This window comes from Hyalella azteca, unplaced genomic scaffold, assembly GCF_000764305.2.
Source record: "Hyalella azteca isolate HAZT.00-mixed unplaced genomic scaffold, Hazt_2.0.2 contig17590, whole genome shotgun sequence".
In the NCBI taxonomy this organism is placed as follows: Eukaryota; Metazoa; Arthropoda; class Malacostraca; order Amphipoda; family Hyalellidae; genus Hyalella; species Hyalella azteca.
In genome coordinates this window covers 238571-262040 of record NW_025947367.1, presented here as the reverse complement: position 1 = coordinate 262040, position 23470 = coordinate 238571, and the positions used below count along the sequence as shown (strand labels likewise).

Here is a 23470-nt window from a genome sequence, read left to right as displayed (position 1 = left end):
TATCTTTCATTTTTCACATAGAGCTAGAAACAGTTTTCTACTGACAGTTCATTTCACTTACCTTGCAGTGAGTATTGAACTACAATCCATATATAAAATGAATGAGAATGAAACGCGTTACAGTTAGTCTACGTTGTATTTGCAGGAGTTTCCAGGTGAACGAAATCACAGTCAAACATAGCACGGCAAGTCTTCACTTCATTACCATGAATCATGAAGACCGACAAGTTCCTTAGGATAAATTCATTACCATCATTACGCTACTAATTTCTGTCATGAGAAACGTACAGCCGCGACGTAATAGTTTATTACCATCACTTAAATTCAGTACTGACATATTCAATCATTACCATGACCGCAATTACAATGTTCCTTTCCTTTACATCAGTACAAAAGCAAATGCAAAAATTAAACAGATGTGCAAGGCAGATCTTCGACAAGCTTCAGGAATTTTGGAATAGAACCTAAAAAATCGCCAATTTTTCGTTCCATACTTGCATCAATTTTTAAGGGAAATAACATCACTTATATTAAGAAAAATAAACACGTTAGCCTCACTGGTTGGTTTCTAAAAGTTTATAATAATTCTATTGGCACATTTCCTTGAGATACCGCTTTATTAATTACAACACAAAGTTTCTTTCATGTTAAAACCCATCCGCTTTACTGTTAATTGACTTTGATGTACCTGGGCTTTCGATGAACGGTCATTAAAATTGCTTCTTGAGAATCACTGATGAATTTGCGTAACCGTTGTTGAATTGCGGAAAATTAAAAATTCAATTTAAAAACTCAGGGAAGTAAAATGAATATTTTATAGCAAAAAATGGATCATCTATCATTGAAAATTAACTTGATCCTAAACGGTCACGATGACGGGTTGAAGACAAGCAATTTATCCTTCCACCGCGGTTGCAAAATATCTATGCTGCACTAGCAATCTTAGTTCATAGACATCAACTAAATCTACGACTCAAGACACATTTAGAAAAATATAATTAATTTTAGAAGTTGCAAGAGGAAATTCATACGCTTAAATCTACGACAAAACAATGGTTTTGGTCCCATTCAAATACTTAACGACTAAAAGAACAAAATAGTGGAAGATTAAGATAATTTTAACAGTAAAAGTGGAATAAATTTATATTTTGTTAGGTGGGGAGCAGGAAAATAATTCATTTTAAATCCGGAATTACATACAACCACGGAAACGTGTTTCATATGAGAAAAATGTTTAACATTGAAATTAGGTAAAATATTGTATAAAAATAGTGGAGATGGAAATCCGTCCTCATATTTACAACATTAACATATTAATTGAACATGAACGAAAAAAGCTTTCATTCCGTAGTGTGTTTCAATAATGGTCGGTTAGGAGAGAATTATTTAATCGTTAATAGGTTTAGTTTTTAGACCTATAATCTTCAGACCTGTAATGTTTGAACCTATTAAATTATAAATAGAGGAAGAATGCTTATACGTACACCTTGACATAGAAGCAATTTGTTGCTAGGATAATCCGTATTTTAACTAGAGAAAATGCACTAACGCCTCGCACGATCCTAGTAACCGTCAATTCAATCGGCAATCAAACTTCGGTTCAATCGGCAATCAAACTTCGGTTCAATCGGCAATCAAACTTTGGTTCAATCGGCAATCAAACTTTGGTTCAATCGGCAATCAAACTTCGGTTCAATCGGTAATCAAACTTCGGTTCAATCGGCAATCAAACTTCGGTTCAATCGGCAATCAAATCGGAGGTTTGATTAATAGACCATGACGCTCATTAACAAATAGACAATCATAACGTCACCATGAACTAATTTTTCCGTGATTGAAGTTGAAATCTTTCTTTCAGTAACTTTTCACACACAAACATGGAAAATTGATAATGTTTATGTCAGATATACGATAAAATAAAGGCACAGAGGTGATCGGAGGACCAATAACACGTTCTTTGGTTGAAATAAAAATGCTGCACCGCCAAACTGAAAACTAGAGCTACTGCTAAGACTAGGGCTACGTGTTCATTGATTACGAAAACTCTAGAATTACATCTAGAAGGAACGGAAATAATTTCATTGGAATTAAAATCTCAATGGAACAGCACTTAATATATTGGTAGAACACATAGAAAAAAAAAACACGGTAAAAGCATGTCTAGAAAATCTATGAGATTCAAGCATTAAAAGTAGTTATGTACATAAGAACGAACTAGTCCTGCAAAGATAACGTAACTAACGAACAAGAATCCATATTATAACATAGATTTGTAACTTCAAGTCGCTAGAGGTTAGCCTTTAGGTTAAAAAATGTGAAGCTTTTCGAAAATCCGAAAACTGATTGGTCGGAAATAATGTCTTCAATATTTAACTTAGGATGATGCGATGCGTACAAATCAGAAGTAATGGGCAAAATATTCAAGCAAGAATTCAATCCAGCATATTTTAAAGCACTTCTCTAATGAAAATTTCAGCGTCAAGGTACCATTTTCTCAATGACAACAAATTGGCGTTTGAAATAAAAAATATTTGCAGAAGTATAAATCTTATTCTACGAGACCAATACAGTTTGCCTGGAAAACGGACAGAAATTGGTGAGAATGCTTTTGCAACCACAAGTAATTTGAAGCGTTCCATAACTTATTTTTTAAATTTACTTTTCTTTATAAAGATCGATGATGTAATGATGAATTTGATTGGTTGTCAACGTCATTTTCGTCATGAATTACGGCAGAACGATCAGATATCAGTTATCAGAAAAAGAGCTTAGAAAGAAACACCGAAAAGGGTTCTAATTTGGCACAACTGTGCAAGGAATGAATTTTTACAGTAGAAAAAAATGAATAAACTTGACATTTGTTTCTTTGATTATAATCTAAATCATCTCAACCTGTCCCAATCATACAATTGGTCGTAGAAATTAAAACATTTGCTATGCTTACGAGCTCAAACTGACGGTAGCCGAGCATCTGAGTTGACGAGAAGCGACGTTATCGACGCAAGTAACAACGCACGTGTAGCGCCCTAAGTCAGCAGACGTGCAAGTATCCAAGTGAAGAGATACTGTGCCGTCCCTCAAGTGTTGTTGCTCGAACCGAGTGTCGTTTTCAAGTTCCCCGCTCGGACCAAACCACGACACACTCGCCGCCTGTACCCCGGACCCACCGATGTGGAGGGTTAAAGTCACGGGCTGTCCCGTGGTGGTTAACGTCATGGATGTTAGAGGACGTACGACGTGAAGTAAGTCGTCACCACCGTCACCCACAATAACGCACTCCGACACGTCGTCTAGGGTCGAGATGACGTTCCTGTTGAGTGTGTTGAGGTAATCCATGGAGCTATTAGCGCCACAACTCAGGCGATCGGAAATGCTGATGTCGCTGCTGTTGCTCACTGAGTAGAGGTCAGCGCCGCCGAAGCTGCCGCTGCCGATGGAGTTCCTGTCACTAAGGGTGCTGGTGTCGTCGAAACTCGCGTATCTTTCCATGGAATTATTCCCGTAATCGCCCGACGATTGCATGGCAAGGCCAAGCTTCACCCGCTCCACCTCGTCTTTCCTGAGCGCCGCGGCCGCCTTAGCTTCGCGTTTAGAAAACGAAGGCTTGCGGAATTTCATCCAGGATTTTTTCGCTGACATCACAGGATAAGCTGAAGACATTTGTAGGTTTTGAGGATTATTAGGACTGCAGCTGCCACATGGGGATTTTCTGGGACTGTGTTGGGACGTAGAGGAATATACAGGAGGTGGTGGGGACACTGGGGAAGGTGCAGGGGGTTGGATGACGGAGGTTGGAACCCAACCTTCGGCTGCAGGGCTTTGTGATGTGGCTGGTCGGTGGATGAGGTACCCACGCGCGCTGCTGCTCATCACCTGAAAGTTTACAATTATTAGTTTCCGAATATTATTAGTTTCTAAATTGTATTAGTTTCTGAATATTATTAGTTTAATCAGCTTCGGCTAATAAATAAGCAATCTCACACCAGAAATCAAGCATGACCAAAGCATGATCATCAAATACGATATGAAAAGTCTCAGGTGGCCAGCTCTCTAATAGGATACCACAATGTTTAGAAAGTGGCTTGACCTTTCAATTTTCTTTGAAACCTGCTTGAAACTGGCTTGACGTTTCAATGTTCGGTTTTAACCTTTTTCATAACATTATTCTTACCTGATGTTCTTATTATGTTGTATGTACCTTAACTTCTACAGAAGGCTATACATTCCTTGAATTCTTCACAAAGTCATTCTTGACACAAATTTTTTCATACCTGAACACTTCCCAATGCTATTCGTACCTGGATACTCCCCAATGCTATTTGTACCCGGACACATCCCAATACTATTCGTACCAGGACACTCCCCAATGCTATTCGTACCCGAACACTTCCCAATGCTATTCGTACCTGGACACTTGCCAATGGTATTTGTACCCATACACTTTCCACTGCTATTCGTACCTGGGCACTCTCAATGCTATTCGTACCAGGACACTTCCCAATGGCATTTGTACCCGGACACTCCCCAATGCTATTCGTACCCGGACACTTCTCAATGGTATTCGTACCTGAACTTCTTCTCATTATTATTCGTACCCGGGCACTCCCTAATGGTATTGGTACCTGGACTTCCTCCCCCCTGGCGACGGTGATCTCGTCCTCCCTGAGGGCGGCGTAAGGCTGCAGGATCTGCACCAGCGTCCCCACGCCCACACTCACTGCGCCCTGCACCAACAGTGCATTAGAATTATACTTATTTTACACGAGATTATACATGTTTTACACGAGACTATAAACGTTTTACACGAAATTATACACGTTTTACACGAAATTATACACGTTTAACACGAAATTATACATGTTTTACAAGTAATATTACATATTTTATACGAAATTATTCAGAGAAACTCATCAAGTTCAATTTGTGTAAAGATAAAGGTCGAATTTTGCGTATCACGGGAAGATAATTCTGTGTATTATGATGGAGAAATTAGCAAATAAGTTAATAATGATGTAATTGTAATTTATTAAAATTAATATAATTATGATAACTGGATATATGCTACCACGGGAAGATAATTTTGTGTCCTATGATGAAGAAATTAACTAATAATTGATTAATAATATAATCGTGATTTAGTCAATTAATATAATATTGATGAGTGATTACACACAGGAAAATAATTTTGTGTCCTATGATGGAGAAGTTAGCTAATAATTAAATAATAATGTAATTATGATTTACTAAATGAATATAATTATGATAACGAATTATATATACACACCCCATGAGATTCACAGGAGTGGACGTCGGCCTCTAGCCGGGACTTGGGTCTGAGGCCGGTCTTGAAGCCGTCCAGGAGGGACCGCTTGTGTTTGGGGGGACTGGGGGACCCTGAGGGGACTTGGGATGAGGGAGGAGTGGAGTAATTGACGGGGGAGGTTGGGGAGTTGGGAGGAATTTGAGGGGAGCCAGGGGAGGGATTGAGGGAGCAGGATGTAGGAGGACATTCCCCAGCACTCCAGCGGTGTTGGGTGACACTTGGGGATGATGAGGAATGGCAGAGAGATGAGTCACTGTTGGAAAAAAGCATCAAATTATAACAAATATCAAAAAATAAATTATATTGAGATTTAAGCTTTTCTAATAGGTCATTACCTGCAAAAGTTATAAGGAATTTACTTGAGAGATTTACAGACGGGTGAAGTCATGACATAACAACGGTGGTATGAATTGATACTCATCACACAGAAAAAAATAATCGTGCGACTAATCAGCCATCACACCACACAGCGACACACTGACCGTTTATCCTTGGATCACCACCACACCACAACCATCACCACCACACCACAACCATCACCACTACACCACCAACTGCCTGAAGCAGCCAGCACCTATAACACCACCAGGCAGTAGATCATCACAAACACCACACCCAAACACAGCACCACCACCACACCCAAACACAGCACACCACCACCACACCACCTGGCGGAGGCGGCGGTGGCGGCGGCGGTGGTGAGATTGGAGCCATAAAAGAAGGCGGTGGCGACGGCTGAGCTGCGCCTCGGCGCGCCCTTGGAGAACCTCCGGTGTTTGGGGGAGATTTTCCCCTCGAGGGAAGTGCCCTCGGTCACAGTGATGGGGGAGTGATAGTCGTCGGTGCTGGGGAGGCTGGTGAAGGGGGAGAGTTGCTCGAAAGGAAGTCGCGGGGAAGGTGCGAAACTTTCGATGGAAGTCGCAGTCGAAATTCGTCTGCCTTTCAAACCCACGGGCTCAAATGCGGTCTTGGCATCGATACTGTAGGAGAAGCGGAATGTTGTATACACGCTTGAATTTTATTAATAATTGATGATAGTAACTATTATGCTCTTACATCGTCCGAGATTAGATATATAAATCAGAAAAATTATTCAATATTCTTCTCAGTAACGATTTTACAGACATTACATAGAGTCTCTTCGCCATTTTTAGAGCGCAGAATAAGTAAAATCCTCAGGGAACACAAAATTTATAATACTTTTTGATAAATTTTATGCGATTCGGAAGAAAAATCTTGCAGATGTGCGGCTAATATCAGCTAGTTCGTGTATGAAATTTCGTCTGAGTAAAATTCATAGTTCATCACATAATTAATCGACAAATGCCATAAATTAATAAAAGTAAACAATGCAGTTTACTAAAAACCGTAAACCTAACCTCATACAATATGAAATAAAACTGTCATTCAAAATTTAAAATAAGAACACATGTTAGGGAGTGAGAACAAAAAAGCTAGGAAATGAAAAATGCCTACACAGAAAATCATACAATCCGCTTACGCAATCGAAAAAAAAAACGAAAAATAAGCAGCAACAAAAGCACAAATATCTCAAGTAGACGCCAGAAAACTGATTAAAATCAAAGCATAACTAAATTATAAATAAGACAGCGATAACAAACAAAGCGAAGTAATACACTCAATAATACAGATACAAGAACACAAAGATAGAAAGAGTAGATCTTTATTTTGTTTAAAGAATGCGGACAAAATTAAGTCAGGTAATAAAGATTATACTAGGACAATAAATGTATGAATTTATAAAAATGTTATAAATACGAACATTATTGTTATAGCTCTGAATTACCACCTGATAATTCAAACGGAAAACCCTACGCACATGCTCGCTCACTGTTTAATTTCGTGAAATTTTCTAACTTTGTTGAGAAAAACGAGAAGTGCGTCAATTAAAACGGGATAACTTTGATAGCATTAATGCGATTACCGTTTCACGAAAAAAAAACGAAATCTCAAAAACTGCTCCAGCAAAAAAAAATATACATACATATAAATAAATATCGGACAGCAAAAGCAATACTCGTTCTAAATCAACACCCATCAATTAAGACAAAACTTTTTCTTTGCATAAATTGATAGCGGCCAAAACAATTTTGTGAAAAAAAACATAACAAACCGTCGAGATATTAAACGCAGTAGAACTAAAACAAAATCTCGTACAAAGCATAGGTCCGCAAAAATACAATTATTGTGCAATAATTATTGTGCGCACAGCAATAAAGTTAATTACTGTGCGTGTAAAAGCTGAAGACTGGAACGATTGAAGGAATTATTATGAAGAATAACCGGACAAAGAAACATATCTTAGAACAAAGTATCTTGAAGAAAAATCACAAGTTCAGTGAGTTGCATTTGTTAGGTGACAGGTAAAATTTTAGAACGAATACGATATTATAATCCGATGAAATATGTAAATGAACAGAAATTTCTTGTGTAAAAATACGAAAAATGTAGAAATTTCTTGTGTAAAAATACGAAATATGTAACGTAGCACACGGAAGAAAAACTTCAACCAACGTCCGAAAATATTAATGGTCAATCAGTAACATGCGTTTGGAAAAAATAAGAAATACGAATTGAAACCCACATGAAATAATTTCGATTTAATCAAAATGAATGTAAATTTTCAATTAATAAAAGCGGGCACACAAAAAGACTTGAGAATTTCTATTGAGTTGGCAATTAAACAAAAATATTTTCAGTGAAGAATTAGGGGAAGATTAATTGCAGGAGTTAGTGCTAACAGCTTGAAAATATTAAAAATAAGTTAGTCTTAAAGCGCAGGCTCAAGTTGTGAATGCTAAAGGGTCGAAATATTGAAGAAATGTTAGAGCTGGTGAGCTGAAGATATAACTGCTGTTAGAGGATGCTAGATATGTGAGTATTAATAGGCTAAAGATACCGATATGTTAATACCAGTAGGTGAAATGATACTAGATGTTAGTGCTAGTAAGCTAGAGAATACTAGTTGTTTGTGTTAGTAGGCTAGAGAATACTAGATATTAGTGCTAGTAGGTGAGATGATACTAGATATTAGTGATAGGCTAGAGATGATACTAGATATTAGTGCTAGTAGGCGAGATGACATTAGATATTAGTGCTAGCAGGTGAAATGACACTAGATATTAGTGCTAGTAGACTAGAGAATACTAGATATTAGTGATAGGCTAGAGAATACTCACTATAGGGCCCGAAGTAGAAGCCTCCCAGCTCTCTAGTTAACAGACTTCAGAAGTCCAGCAGCGATTATTATTTTTGTTCAGAGATTTGTTAGCTGAAGCTTGCATGATCATGCAAGAGGAGACCTTCAGATGTTTCCATGATGCATTCTCAACACGAGGTGATATGTAAAAGTAGTAGCAAGAATCGTGACTGAGTTCCATTCAACTTTTTAAAACCTGCATAATTACGGTTATTTATCGCATACTTTAATTCAGAACCTTGTATTATTGATCAGAATCAACAATTTACAGATTTTAAAATGGGCCACAGAGCACAAAAGTAGATTTCAATGCTGAACATAGTTTATGAAACACGTAATCGTACTTGTTAATTTGAAAACATCGATTGGAACTATCGGTTAATACATAAATAATTTTAATTTTTAGGTTGAAATGGAACGCAGTCACATTGTCTTCAGCTATAGAAAGTACTAATTTGATAACGCAACGTCCATCTTGTTGTAGAAGAGAAGGAGAAGTAAGTATCAGCGACGACAGTATGGCAAAAATGTATTTAGCAACGATCCAGTAATTTGTAATATAACTTATAAATTACTTATTATTGTTATCATCGTCATACGAGAGATAGAGAAAGATCTTATGCAGACATTAATTATGCACTGCCCGACACTGGCACAACATTTGGATACCTCACGAGAGAGAGCAAGAGATAGCGGTATTTACAGCGGTGTGGTAACGGGTGTTCCAGACTAAAATAATATTTTTATAGCTTTTTCAATCGACGGTAACCTAGATTACCAGTCTTTTAGGTACAGAAATCATTGACAAAGGCTATAAGGTATTCGCTAACAGAAGATTTTACAAGCTCGAAGCCTGAATTGAGAATGCAAATGAATTTCTAACTAAAACAATGAGTTTCAAATATTTATACATGAATTCCATCAATAATATTTAATAATAATAACAACATTGTTACCGTTGGTATTTGCGCATCCCACTTCGAGCTTGGAATACAAATATAAGAATTTTAAATGATTCAATAACGGCTGCGCATATCCTGGTAATGAAGAACAAGCGACACTTGACACAGAACTAAGTTAATTGTAGAAAAATTGCAATTTACAATACAAATTTTACAAAACAACCAGCCCCAGCATCTTTTTAATGCGAAAAACGAAGCAGAAACAAATATGTATTACAAAGGATTTTTCTTCCAGTAAAACCCGCTAAGATGCTGGCGGTATATAATGATGCGAGTAAGACAACCCGTAATTAAAAGTTGTAATTAAAACAATTATATATTCTGTATGAAGTCGAGAAAATACAGAGTTATGTCATGATCAAACTATCTTCAAGTCAAGGGAGCTCCCTCTGTATACGAAGGTAAAAAGAACCAGTGTAAAAGTGAAATATACGAGTCGACTTTCGGCAACATTCAGAACTCAAATCCTTTCCCAAGAAAGCGGACATTCAGGATACAATGAATAAATAGGATGACATTAATGACGGAATACGGTAATTATTCGATGCTCTGCATTGTGAGAAGATATCGACCATACAAAAAATTCGATTATGACACCAATGCAGAAAAATATGACATTTAAATCTCAAATCCTTCTCGGCAATTCAAACTAAGATGAAATTTTGAAATTTCTTCATTATAGTTAACGCAAGATATGGAGATAAAAATCCTCGGAAATAAGATGCTCTCAGAAAGACATGAAATCAAATTTTTGGACATAAAAACGAGAGAAAAACCTTTTTATAATTCAAGGAGACGCCGAAAAGCCTCGACAATATCCACTTGACCATCCAATACGAAACACTCAGAGAAATGAACGAGACTTTGTCCAAATAGCGATGCGCTTTTCGTCCTGTTTTAGGTCGTCCTAACACACTCTTGCCCGGCGCTACGTCCACCCTCTTTACAATACAAAAAAAAACATGCCGTGGGAAAGATAGTGTGTCACTATGATGATAAAATACCAATATCTTTTATCCGAGTGCAGACAAAAAACCTATGACCAGCCAAAGCTATAGATAATACTATATAATTTTCAAAAGGGCAGTGGACGCTATACAAGAAACGTTGAAGACCAATCTTCAATGAAAGTGAAAAGCCAGTTTATGTGAAAAAAGTTCGTAGGAATCTTGAGTGAATGTGAAACGCCGCATCACAACAAGTATTATTTAAACGTACATAAAATACAATGCGGCATACATAGAATACATTACGTTGCTCCCCTACATAAAGCTGCGACGCCATACTTCTTTACGTCAATGCCAATAAAATACACAAGAACACACGTACAAACACACCAACTTACTCATCAACCGTTATTGTATTACCGACACAGAGAATGTATGTACAAGGAGACGAAGATGCACAGAGAAGGAGAGAGAGCATAAGGACACATCTTAATACAGCAATTGATATACCTACACAATATATATTCGTAAACTTAGACAAGTGTTGAATTTCTTCAAGTCAGTAAAAAAACTCAGATGAATTAAGAATTTTGGAAGACTAGGACCGCAAAAAATTTCTTGCATAGTGCAACAATGAAAATTAAAATTCTGACAATTTTTGAACGAGTAGTCAGTAATTTATTTTAGAATTGGTGGTGATAACAGATGAACAACCAGTAAAATGACGCTTGATAAAATGTGATGAAGCTCTCAAATAAAACAGTTCAACTGTATATCCTTAAAGATTGATAGGAAGTCAAGATCGAACGTATATTTGCATCAGTAGCTACCATAAAAAAGGAATATGGAATATCATACGGATCGACTCAATTCACAGTTAATCGAAAAAAAACGCACGCACGAGTCCGCTAAAAACCAAACTCAGATTTGGATTTTTTTTTGATTATCCATCAATGAATCTAACGCTTAGAAGCGTCATACAAACCGGTTAAGAGGAAAGGAGGTGTCAATGTTACCCTGCAGTTTACTGAAACTCGAACTACAAGAGCGTTAATACATTATTACGAATAACACAAATATATCGTATTTGATCATTCTTTGGTGTTAACAAGCCGTACAAAATCTAGACGAAAGTCTTTCCGTTTCAACGCTAAATTTACAAGCTATTATGTACATTACGAACTAAGAGTAAGTGAGTTGAATAGTTTTTGTGAGATGGAATGAATGAAATTCCGAGTTAATGAATCACGTATAAGCCTGAATTAACGTCGTGATCCAATAAATATAATACATGAAACATTATTCGTTGAAATTACAGCATTAAAATACATCGGGTAATTGAGGCCTTCAGTAGGGCATTTAAATAATGAAGCACGCAATAAGATTATTAATGTAGTAAGTGTTAATTCATATGAATATGAAAAAGTAATCCATGACAGATGGATTATTGAATTAAATATATTGTAATGAAAAGATGCTCCGAAACTTTCATTCCAACATGAATAATGAAATAATATGAATCTCCACAGCCACTTAAATGGAAAACTAAACAGAATTTTTTTTCGTACTGTGATCAGTGCCGGGAGATCAAGTATTTATTTATGATTAATTCAAATATAATTATTGTACTGTAAGTTTCCGATTTTTCAAAATTAAAAGCTATTGTTTATTTTCACGCTAAAATTAAAATCGAAGGTTTTGAAGAGCTTTACAATCATGAATGAAGTTCTAATAACTTGTACATAAATCTCAGGCACATAATTCTAGTCAATAAAAGACATGCAAACTTCAAGTTTCAGGGTTATTACTGCCGATGGAAAAATAGCCTAGGAAATTAAATGTAGAGAGTTTATGTTTCCTGATGTTGAATTGAGTTGAGCTAAAATTATTTGGAGTTGATTTCAACCCATGAAGAGAACAATGCCAACAGAATTATCAATTCTGTATCAATAAATAATGACAATTATCATCGTGAAATAAATAATTCAAGTGCGTGCAATTCATAACACATTATATTACTTTCGGTACATAGCACAACGGCGTCATGTTTGCATAAAAAACTGGTATAAGGAGAATAGATAAACATTTATTGAAACACGCGTGAAATTTCGATTTTCAGAGGTGAGTCGGCGTTCTTATCTACCAGGAATTTGACGTTAAAATAACGTTGATGAAACGTGGTTTCCACGTCTTTCTCCTAAAGAGATAGGTATTTACTTATTTCCTTGTCATGTTGCGGCGTAGGAGGAAAATGTTAAATGAATTCTTTAAGGAAGAACCGTCGAATTGGCGCGCGGAAAAGGAGGAAGACCATCAACTTGAAGCACCGAACTTTTGCACACATTTACCCACCCGAAAGGAATAATCTTTATTACCTTTCAAACTTGGCATGAAAAAAAAACAGAACAGAAGCCACCATTCTATGTTTCTTAAAAAACGCAGAGAACACAGTAACACCATTCGCCCGTCTTCTTACAAGTATAAAAAACATCGCATTTTACCATGAAGGAGAAATAAATCCGGTCTTGACATGGCCGGAACTAAGACACTCATTGATCAATAAAGTTTAAAAACTGCCTTGATTCCAGACATGTTTACGGTCAATATATTCGCACGCAGTGCAAATACCATACCGTAATTAATATCATAATTGCGGCACACTGCAAAACAGTGACACGGCGCCCTGCAAACATTTATCCGCATGATTCATCAAACTATCTAAAGCCATCATAAGTTGTGCGTGAAGAATACAAACGAAAATTTGTAAACTTAATTTCATTAGTTCCCAACGCAAATGCAATTTCTCTAATATTAGAACGACAACAGCCCTAAATTTAAATTTGACTTTGCACAACTGGCAATATTCAGCGTAAGCAGCGTTTGTATGGAAAATTTTTCGAAATTTGAACGATAATAGCCCAAGCCATAAAACCTGAAAATGCATCATTATTAATATTCAGCGTGAGCGGCATTTCTATTCAAACTTCTCAATATTTGAACGAAAACATCCCAAACTTCGAATCTCGTAAATTCATCAATAAATATTAATATTTAGCGTGAGTGACAGTGTACAAGCTTCTCAATATTTGAACGAAAACATCCCAAGCTAAAAGACGAGAAAATGCATTATTGGTAATACTCGGCATCGTATGTAAGTATTTCTCTACTCACTGGTGCTTGGTCTGTTCCTTCTGATAGGCAATAGGGCTCTGCAGAGCCATGAGGAAGTCGCGCTGTTTCTGCAGCAGGAGTCTGATCTGCGAGGTCCAGGTGTGGTGATCGTCGCGGTTCTCCCCCTGCACCACGAACACCGTCGTCTGCTTGTTTGGGTCCGTGGACCGCAGCAAGAACTTCGTGTCGCACTCCGCGTCGCACCGCTCCTCCATCATCAGCTTGTTGATCTAAACGGGGTCATGGAGGTCATGGGAGGTCATGAGGGAGTCATCGAGGTCATCGAGGTCATGGGAGTCATCACAATCATGGGCGTCAACGAGGTCATGGGCGTCAACGAGGTCATGGGGGTCATCGTGGTCATGGGAGGTCATCGAGGTCATGGGGTTCATCGAGTTCATGGGGGGTCATCGAGGTCATGGGTGGTCATCGGGGTCATGGGAGGTCATCGGGGTCATGGGGTCATCGAGGTCATGGGGGTCATCGAGGTCATGGGGGTCATCGAGGTCATGGGGTTCATCGAGGTCATGGGGTTCATCAAGGTCATGGGGGTCATCGAGGCCATGGGGTTCATCGAGGTCATGGGGGTCATCGAGGGCATGGGGTCATCGAGGTCATGGGGGTCATCGAGGTCATGGGGATAATATAAGTCATCGGTACCTAATCGGAGTCAAGAGAGGTGATGAGATAGGGCAAAGGGGAAAAGGATACAAGTATGAAAGGATGGATGTTGGAATAAAAAAATGTAACGTTGAACGATACAAGTATTGAACAAGTATTAAAGGATACTATGACTATAAATACTTGTAATGCCACAGTATCCTTTAATACTAAATACAGTATGCAGTAGGAGTATATTATATAACAATATAAGACTTGCACCACCAGTTTCTAACGTAGTAGTTTAATGGACACACGAAACTTGAGAGAATAATTTCACTCGATATGACTGACGTTCTGAATATTGTCGTTGATAAATTTTTGAAATTTCCCAGAACACATTCATATAACTTTTTAAGTACGGGTGCCACAAAAAAAAAAAAAAATGTAACGACGAAAATGTGTGTCCTGGTCCAATTGGCTTAAAAAAAATTTGGAGCACTAGGTCAAGCGGTTGTTGAGCTAGAGGCGAAAAACAGTTTTTCACCTCAACTATTTAAAACGCGTTTGGATTCATCAGTATCAAAGTTTATATGTAGTCGGAGAATACTCTAAGTGCTGTCAAAAGTTCAGGAAACTCGGAGCAGGCGTTTGGAAATGAGAGTTTTTGGAAAAAAAATTTTTTAAAGTAGAAGTTTCTGGGCGTAAGTGCCCGATGCTGCCATAAAGGAAATTGCAAGTTCCCGAACAAAAGTGCTACTTCGGGTGTAACAAATCTGAACCCGAAGGAAAAGCTCGCGATCTTGGCGACAGCGAGTTTAGAGACAAACTTTTTTGTTTAAATTTCGCCGGGGAAAACCCGAAACGGTTGCACTGAACAGGTATTTATTGCAACAGTATTCAGTAACAGTATATTATATTCCAATACAAGACTCGCACTATTACCTGTAGATAGCTCTTGCAGAACAGTGTCCAGTAACAGTATATTACATTACAAGACTTGCACCACCTGTAGATACCTCTTGCATAACAGTATCCAGTAAAAGTATATTATATTCCAATACGAGACTCGCACTATACCTGTAGATAGCTCTTGCAGAAATATTCCTCGGAAGAGAAGGCAGTTCTCCTCTTCTGGCACTCAGAGAATATGATGCTCTGCTCGAACAAGAAGACCGTGAGCTCCTTGGGTCTGAACGGGGCTTTAGCGTCGCCCTCGCTCACCAGCAGCGGCCCGTAGTGCAGTAGCTGGCCTTGAGCCATGATGTTGCCCTGTAATGATGAACTTACTTTAGTAATACGGCGGTATTTGTTATTAGCAATTTAAGAGAAGTGACAAGAAAATGTTAATTATTAGACGGGTCGATACGTCGCTTTGTAATAATAAACTTATTTTAAAAATATGGCACTGTTTGTTACCAACAATTTAAGAGAAGTAACAAAAAAATGATAATTATTGAAAATTATCGATGTGTTCCCCTTTATTAATAAACTTGAGTTAATAATAATGCTTTATTTGTTACCAACAATTCAAGAGAAGTGACAAGAAAATGCTAGTTATTAAAAAAGATCGATGTGTTGCACTGTAATAATAATCATGACAATTGCCTGAATATTACTTCATTTATAAATAAAATAACCACAAGTGACAATAAAATATTATGGTGTTCAAAAGGAGCAATGTGTTATCCGGAAATAACAAACACAAAAATGTATTAAAAATTACTTTACCAAAGGTAAAGCAAGAACAAGTGACAGGAAAATGTTTATATAATGGAAAGATACAGGGTTTTTACCGGTATCCATTACAGACCGCGCTCAAAATATTGAGTTGCTCCTGATATAAGCAAGACGTACAATTTTCGTCTCGTAGGTAAGGAACCCAGGCTTCGTACTTTCTCACAGCATCATCACAAGTCTCATCCAGCATCAGTTTAGCGTCGATAGCCAATCACTGGCGCTTATTCAATCTAAACCCACCAATCACAGACGAGAAATCAGCCGCTACGTGTTCCCGAAAACTCTTCTAAAAGTATTTTGAATTTCTCGTATAAAAGTATTTCAAATTCATGTGTACTTTGGTATCCATCTGTAATTGAGCGAGTTTTGATAGTGCGATCCTTGTAACGATCTTTGTAACCTGCCGATGGTCATCATGCAGGTTGTGCACTCACCTCAAAGTCCTGTAACCTGCCGATGGTCATCATGCAGGTTGTGTACGCACCTTAAAGTCCTGTAACCTGCTGATGGTCATCATGCAGGTTGTGCACGCACCTTAAAGTCCTGTAACCTGCCGATGGTCATCATGTGGTCGGCGTCTCTGGGTAAGACAGTCATAATTTCGAGGGCCCTGGAGAGGCTCTCGCACTGTTCGGTGAGACGAAGTCTCTTGCTGCACTTGAGCAAGTCTCTGATCAGCAGCTGGTACTTCATGAGTCTCTGGACAGGCTTGATCAGCAGGTCAGATAACTGCAGTTTGTGGCCGAGTTTCTGCTTAATTTCCTGCACGATAAATATGCACAATTCAGTAATGTTATTATTGAATGATCGTAAAACGGGAAGTATTTTCAAATTGCTAATATCATTTAAGAACGCTAAAATTATGATTGGTTGTTATACTTGGGCCTGGACTGAACAATCACGAATAAATTTCAATTGCACAAAGAAAAAATTTCATCGAAAGTGTCTACTTCCTTTCTTTTCTTCTTCCCCAGTATCGACTTGACAGGAAGTGAATTTCTCCATGGCTTAAATGGCTTAACTTCAACAATCTGACGAATCCAAATAATAATGCCCACAATTGAACTCGTTTCGTATTTACTATCGATTCACATGCCAGAAGATTAGATTTATGTCGGCATAATAAATGATAATTATTGTAAAATAGTATATAATAATATTGAGAACAACAGCTACCTTGTAAAAGCTGACGATGAGAACTCACCTCGAAATATTCGAAGTGTTCGGACACGATATATTCTGACTTAGGTTTGTTTTGGCAATACTTAATGTAGATCCAGAACTTCTTCTCGCTATTGATGAAAACTTGGCCAATTTTCTCGGGAGCCTGGACACATTCTTCCAATTTCTTGCAGAAGAAACTGCGGAAAGAAACAATTACTTTTGCAGTTGCAAATTACTTGATTTTTCTTCGAGAAAAAGCATGTTGCAGCAACGTCAGCTACGACCAATTAATTGTATCATTTTATATGGGTTTCATGGAGATTCTATTGAAGCTCATTCAAGATCAGTCAACTCGAGCATTCCATGCACAAATTAAACAACTAATTATGAAAATTAATCGTCGAAATTACAATTCCTTAGAAAAACATAGTATTCGATATCTCCGCAATGTTAAAATACTGGATTAAGTTATCTTTCTAACACTGATAGAGGACAAGCTTCCGCAATTGGAAACTCGAAATCGAGAGAAGCGAAGGTGGAAAGCGGACAATAGTGTCCGCTTTCCACCCTAGTGAACAATATGCAGTTCAACGGCACCAAGTTCGAAGTAATAAGATACAGAGACCGCACAAAGATAGGGATGCCACATCGCTACTTGGCATCAGATGGCACAGAAATTGAGGAGAAGCAACTAGTTCGAGATCTCGGAGTGTTGATGAGTACTGAAGCCACGTTCGAAGCCCATATCGAGGAAATAGTCGCGCGCAGCCGGCAACGGTTGGGGTGGATATGGCGGACATTTCGAACGAGAGAAGCAGCACCAATGATCACACTCTTCAGAGCCCTCGTGTTCCCCAATCTTAAGTACTGCTGCTAGCTTTGGGCGCCGTTCCAGGCGGACACGGTGCGGAAACTGGAGTCTGTCGCATAGAATATAACGCGGATCTTCACGTATGAGGGAGCTATGCTGAACTACTGGGGCAGGTTGAAACACCTGGGACTGTACTCACTAAGGAGGAGAAGAGAGACATGTACCGTATGTCATACTGTACACTTGGAAGATGATAAACGGACTGGCTCCCAACTTCGAGAGTGAGACCTCCAAAATAACGACATATTACAACGAAAGAAGGGGGAAACTGTGCAGTATTCCCCCATTTAATAACCGAGCCGCAGCCAGAGTACAGACTCTTCGTGAGGGATCACTGTCCGTGGTAGGACCGAGGCTGTTTAATTAATGCCTTGCCAAAGGTGCTTAAAGGAGGGGAGTTCACCCTTGCAACATTCAAGAGACAACTGGACAAGTGGTTGAGAAAGATCCCGGATTGTCCAGTATTGGGAAACTTACCATCAGCAAGTGACAAGCAACAGCATCTTGCATCAGCTGACCCAAAGGAGGGCAAATATACGGAACACGTCCAACGTTACACCCGGGACCCGAAGACGAGGCAACCTGCCTATCGACGACTTTGAGGCGGAGAACTACGAAGGCGGCGCATCAGCGTTACCGTGGACTTAAAAGTCCTAAATTCATCATAAGGTCATAATCCAATTTAATGGAGTGGACACTGAATCCTAAATAAGAAGCCTTCGTCGTGCTTCTGATGTAATGACTCGAGACATTTTCAATCAACAATTCTCAATGTATTTACTAGGTTACTAAATTACTGTTCCAGTATCAATGTGCTAGGGCCACAAAAAAATGGCCCCGCAGTTCCCTTCTCATTGTCAATGTTCCAAAGCCACAAAAATGGCCCCGCAATTCCTCTCCCAGTATCAATGTGCCAGAGCCACAAAAATGGCCCCGCAGTTCCCCTCCCAGTATGCATGTGCCAGGACCACAAAAATGACTCACACTTCCCCTCCCACTATCAATATGCCAGGGCCACAAAAGTACCACGGCAGTTGGTCTTACTCTCGATGCCACTCGAAGATGGCGGCGATGTTGCCGAAGACGATCTTGTCTTTGCCGTTGCGTAGGTCGTCCGGCATGCGGGAGTCTGCGCTCGCCATCTCTGCCATGTACCTGCCGTGCCAATGCCATTAATAAGCTAATAATTAATTATGCTTTAATTGCTAGGACAGTGATTAATAAGGCAGAACTTACTTATTAATTACTAGGTCAATCAATAATAAGGTAATACTTAATTATTCAATACTAAAAGAGTTATTAAAAAGGTAATACTTCATTATTTATTAAAAAGAAAAGACTTTATTATTCACTGCTGGAAAATAAGTCAATTAGTACGAATTCTGGCAGCAATTTGTCTTAGGAAAAATTTTTTCTCTATATTCGATGCTGGTATGTTCCCGGAAACTAACTCTTCATTTCCAGACTTTTGTCATGATTAGTTACAAACAAAGTTTGTGTAGTTTATTAAATGAATTGTAGATATCAGAGAATTGACTGGAAATTGTATAACCTGAATAAATTGATCCTGCATGGGGCCGATTAATGAAATGCACGGAATACATTACAGAAAATAACAAAAAAGTACAATAAAAACAATTAAACCACATTTAATTACTTCATACATCATAAACTAATTTCAATCAAATATATTATAAATTAAAATAAAATAGATTGCAGCTTTAAATTTAAATAAAATTTCCATCTCAATGAACTCCAGTGACCCATTTCAATGGAATAAATGAAAGTTTCCACTACAATTTAAAATTACACTTAAATGAAATGCAGTTCATCACAGGAAACAAACTTTCCACTAAATGAACTGCAGAACATCACAAGAACCTAATTTCCACTAAAATAAACATGACAGAATATCAAAATTAAACTAAAATGAACTGCATTTAATTACAGATAAATCAAAATTCCACATAAGTGAACTGCAGTTCATTACTGGACCACTTAAGTGAACAGTTTAGTGAACAGCTTTTAATTACATGTAAGTCAAAATTTCATATAAGTGAGCTGCATTTCATTACGGTGAACGAACTTCCATCTAAATGAACTGCAGTTCATTACGGGGAAGCAAATTTCCACCTAAATGAACTGCGGTTTATTCCATTGAACCAATTTCCACACAAATGAACTGCGGTTCATTACGGGGAGCCAAATTTTACACATAAATGAACAGCAGTTCAATAATTAATGCCCGTACCCCTGTACGACGGATGCGAGGTCAGCGACGTAGCTTCTCTCCGTGTCTACGAGCTCTCGCGTCACGCACATGTACTGCCGCTGCTCCTTCTCTACGTCAGGCTGACTCACTTCATCTGCAACAAAACAAATAACATAGAAAACACGTAACAAATAAGAACATAAAAAACAAATTTAATTTGTGTTTAATTTACTCGGACGTCAAATTCATTCGGACGTCAAATTCATTCGAAGGTCAAATTCATTCGAAGGTCAAATTCATATGTCTTTAAATACATTCAGACGTCAAATTCATTCAACTTTAAATTCATTCGGACGCCAAATTCATTCGGACGCCAAATTCATTCAGAAGTCAAATTAATTCAACTTAAGTTAAATACATTCGACGTTAAATTAATTCGACGTTAAATTAATTCGACGTTAAATTAATTCGACTTTAAATTAATTCGACGTTAAATTAATTCAACTTTAAGTTTAATTCGTCTTCCAATTCAGTAAGGGAATCTGAAACAACCATACAGGCTGACCAAAATCCGATTCCCGACATGATCCTCGTAAGTGAAGAAGCCCGAACAAGTTGGGACATTATTTCCACACTAACTGAGGGCAGGGACTTTAATGAGCATAAAATGAATTCTCGTAGCACTAATACATTTTTTTCGATCTATAGTGGATCAAGATAACTCACAAAAGGGCAAAAAGATCATCGCTATATTAGGACAAAGTCTCAATCAGTTCTCTGAGAGTAATGTGTCTCGTACCCGGAGCGTTGGTAGGACCGCGGGACAAATGAATTGTAAGATCTCGTTAAGATGTGAACAAATAAATCAATTTGGAGTTAAGTAAACAATGAGAAAAACATAAGAAGTATGCAGACGAGTTGTTATTTAACTGGACTGCTGGCGGGACTGGTTCAAATGAATAGTATCAACTCGTCAACATGTGAACATATAAATTAAATTAGCATTGACAAACTTGCCAAAAAAGTCTAACATTGAGACACAGTGAAGGTAACAGGATTTGATGAACTAATAGTAGTAGTCGTATAATGATTTGCTAGCGCTTCAGCGATCAAGCTATTTCGCACCGAAGGTCAAAATATAACATCGCCAGCGAGGCGGAAGGTCTCAATTATTCAAAGTCTCAAATTAATCCTCACCCACAAGGATTGGAAGGTCTCAGTTGTCCAGCCCGCTGAAGCTGGCTCGGAAGAAGCAGCGTTAGCATCTCAAAGAGACGAAGTGAACTAATGGGCGCAGATAATTTGTAATAAGTTAATGCAAGTCGTCACATACCCGGACTGTTAGCAGGACTGGGGGCGGCGTACGAGAAGTTGGTGGCACTGAGGTAGGGCGGCGACAGCGCGTCCACGGTGCCGCTGCCTTCGTGTTGCTCCTGAGACACAGTGCAAATATCTCGGTCAGCGCTAGCTACTACTTATAATATTAAAATTGTTGAAGGTGATAATAAATGGATTTTAATTTTTGAAAAATTAAAAAAAATTTAATTGCATCACCCGGTTTAATTCTTCAATGAAACCGAGTGATGACGGTTTCATTAGTAATAGCGACAATAGCATGACAATTTTTTTAAGGTGAACGAAAGATGCAAAATAGTAACTTGCTAGTAAAATAGTCATGTTACTATTAGGTTTAGCAAAAATTTAAAAACTGAGAAAACGCAAAAAAAATTAGTACACGGTGAGTTTCCTGGACGTTTTTTTTATTATTTCAAGTTCATGATGAACTTTTGAGTTTGGCAGACCAATGATAGAAGTATATCAAGATAGGGGTTAATATACCTACAATACTCATCGAGCCAGAATATACCCAACATAATTGATTGGTAAACAAGATCTGAAATTAGGTATAATGATGTACTTGCTTACCCGAAATAAGTTATGGCTAAACATTGGGAATATGAGCTGGGGTTCTCATTTATTGATGGGCAAGTGGTATTGAATGGAATTTTGAGGTAGCTCATAGAATATCTGTCCCGAGCAACGGACGCTGGGTTCACCTTCTTTCATGGGTATATAATTATACCTATTATTATTATTGTAATAATCAAATATATTAAGAGTGATATAAAGAGGAAGAAACAATAAGATGCTGAAGGAGTGGTGTAAATATCAGATTTGGAGTTGATACAGGGAATTAAGTAATCAGTTTCCACGTACAAACTAGTAAACAAAAACGATGATTTTTCATTAGGTAGAACAGGACGCAATAAAGAAACAACCTAAGATTCAGTCTAATTACGAGTGAACACATATATGTTGGGAAACACAATCAAACGGTGATTTATGGATTAAGTCGAGCTGGACATAATTAAAAAGATAGGACCCAAAGAAAATGCAGCATGATTACGGGTGAAAAATAGTGATGAAGAATCACCAGCAAATAGAACAACCACAATTATCGCAGACACATCAGCCCAAGCCGACGACGAAAATCAGCGTGCTAATCGGCCACAATCAGTTTAGGCAGAACAGGTGTTACGAACCTCGTCATACACGCGCACAATTGTAGGCCTTTCATTACTCTTCTTGGTAGCCGCATAATGCTCGTACGCTTTCTTTTTCTTGGCGACTCGCTTCTTTAAGGTGGTCTTATCTTTGCTGGTAACAACAGGTTCTATGTTTGGGACGACACACGGGTGTTTGGAGAATAGGTTCGTAGGAATTTCTTCTGGAATTTCAATTACTCGTGGGGTAAGATCTGTAGCTTCAGAAAGGTCTTTTGAAATACGGGAGCCACCTGATGATCTTTTCGATTCATTATCATGTATTTTACTTTTACGCTTACTTCTATACAATGTGGATCTAAAAGGCAAGAGGCTGTCACTTGTGTCTTTGGTTCCCGAATCCCCAGTCAGTACGTCGTGACTCTTCGGGAATATGTCCAAGTGAGTGAAACTTCTGGTCATTGATCGCAATTTCTGGAATGCACTGGACCTTGATTTCTTGATTTTAGGTTCTTTTTTATCCGCGTTTTCACCAAAGTGTGGATCGAAAGACCTTCCTCTCGCTTTCCTTTGAGAATTTTCAGGAGCATCCGAGTAACCTTCACTACTTCTCCGAAGTCGAAGAGTACGTGAGGACCGTCGCTGGATAGATTCATCGTCAATTCCAGAGCCTGGACTGTGCCTTAGATCATTCTCAATAGAAGCGTTAATCAAATCTTGAGTTAAAGATGTACTTCGCTGCCGAGTATAACGCGG

At 38.2% G+C, this 23470-nt stretch overlaps 1 protein-coding gene across 1 annotated transcript in view; it reads right to left on the bottom strand.

Annotated features, from left to right (window-relative positions):
* Nucleotides 1-122: 122 nt before the first annotated feature.
* Nucleotides 123-23470, bottom strand: part of LOC108668429 (triple functional domain protein) — a 105034-nt gene continuing 81686 nt past the window's right edge. Inside the window, exons 32-42 of the mRNA XM_047885322.1 lie at nt 21544-21643; nt 20250-20364; nt 19043-19153; nt 17168-17324; nt 16498-16725; nt 15304-15495; nt 13624-13853; nt 5992-6303; nt 5285-5576; nt 4623-4724; nt 123-3873 (exon numbers count right to left, since the gene is read on the bottom strand). Coding sequence (XP_047741278.1) covers nt 2941-3873; nt 4623-4724; nt 5285-5576; nt 5992-6303; nt 13624-13853; nt 15304-15495; nt 16498-16725; nt 17168-17324; nt 19043-19153; nt 20250-20364; nt 21544-21643 — 2772 coding nt within the window. The 3' untranslated portion in view covers nt 123-2940. The remainder of the gene's footprint in view (nt 3874-4622; nt 4725-5284; nt 5577-5991; nt 6304-13623; nt 13854-15303; nt 15496-16497; nt 16726-17167; nt 17325-19042; nt 19154-20249; nt 20365-21543; nt 21644-23470) is intronic.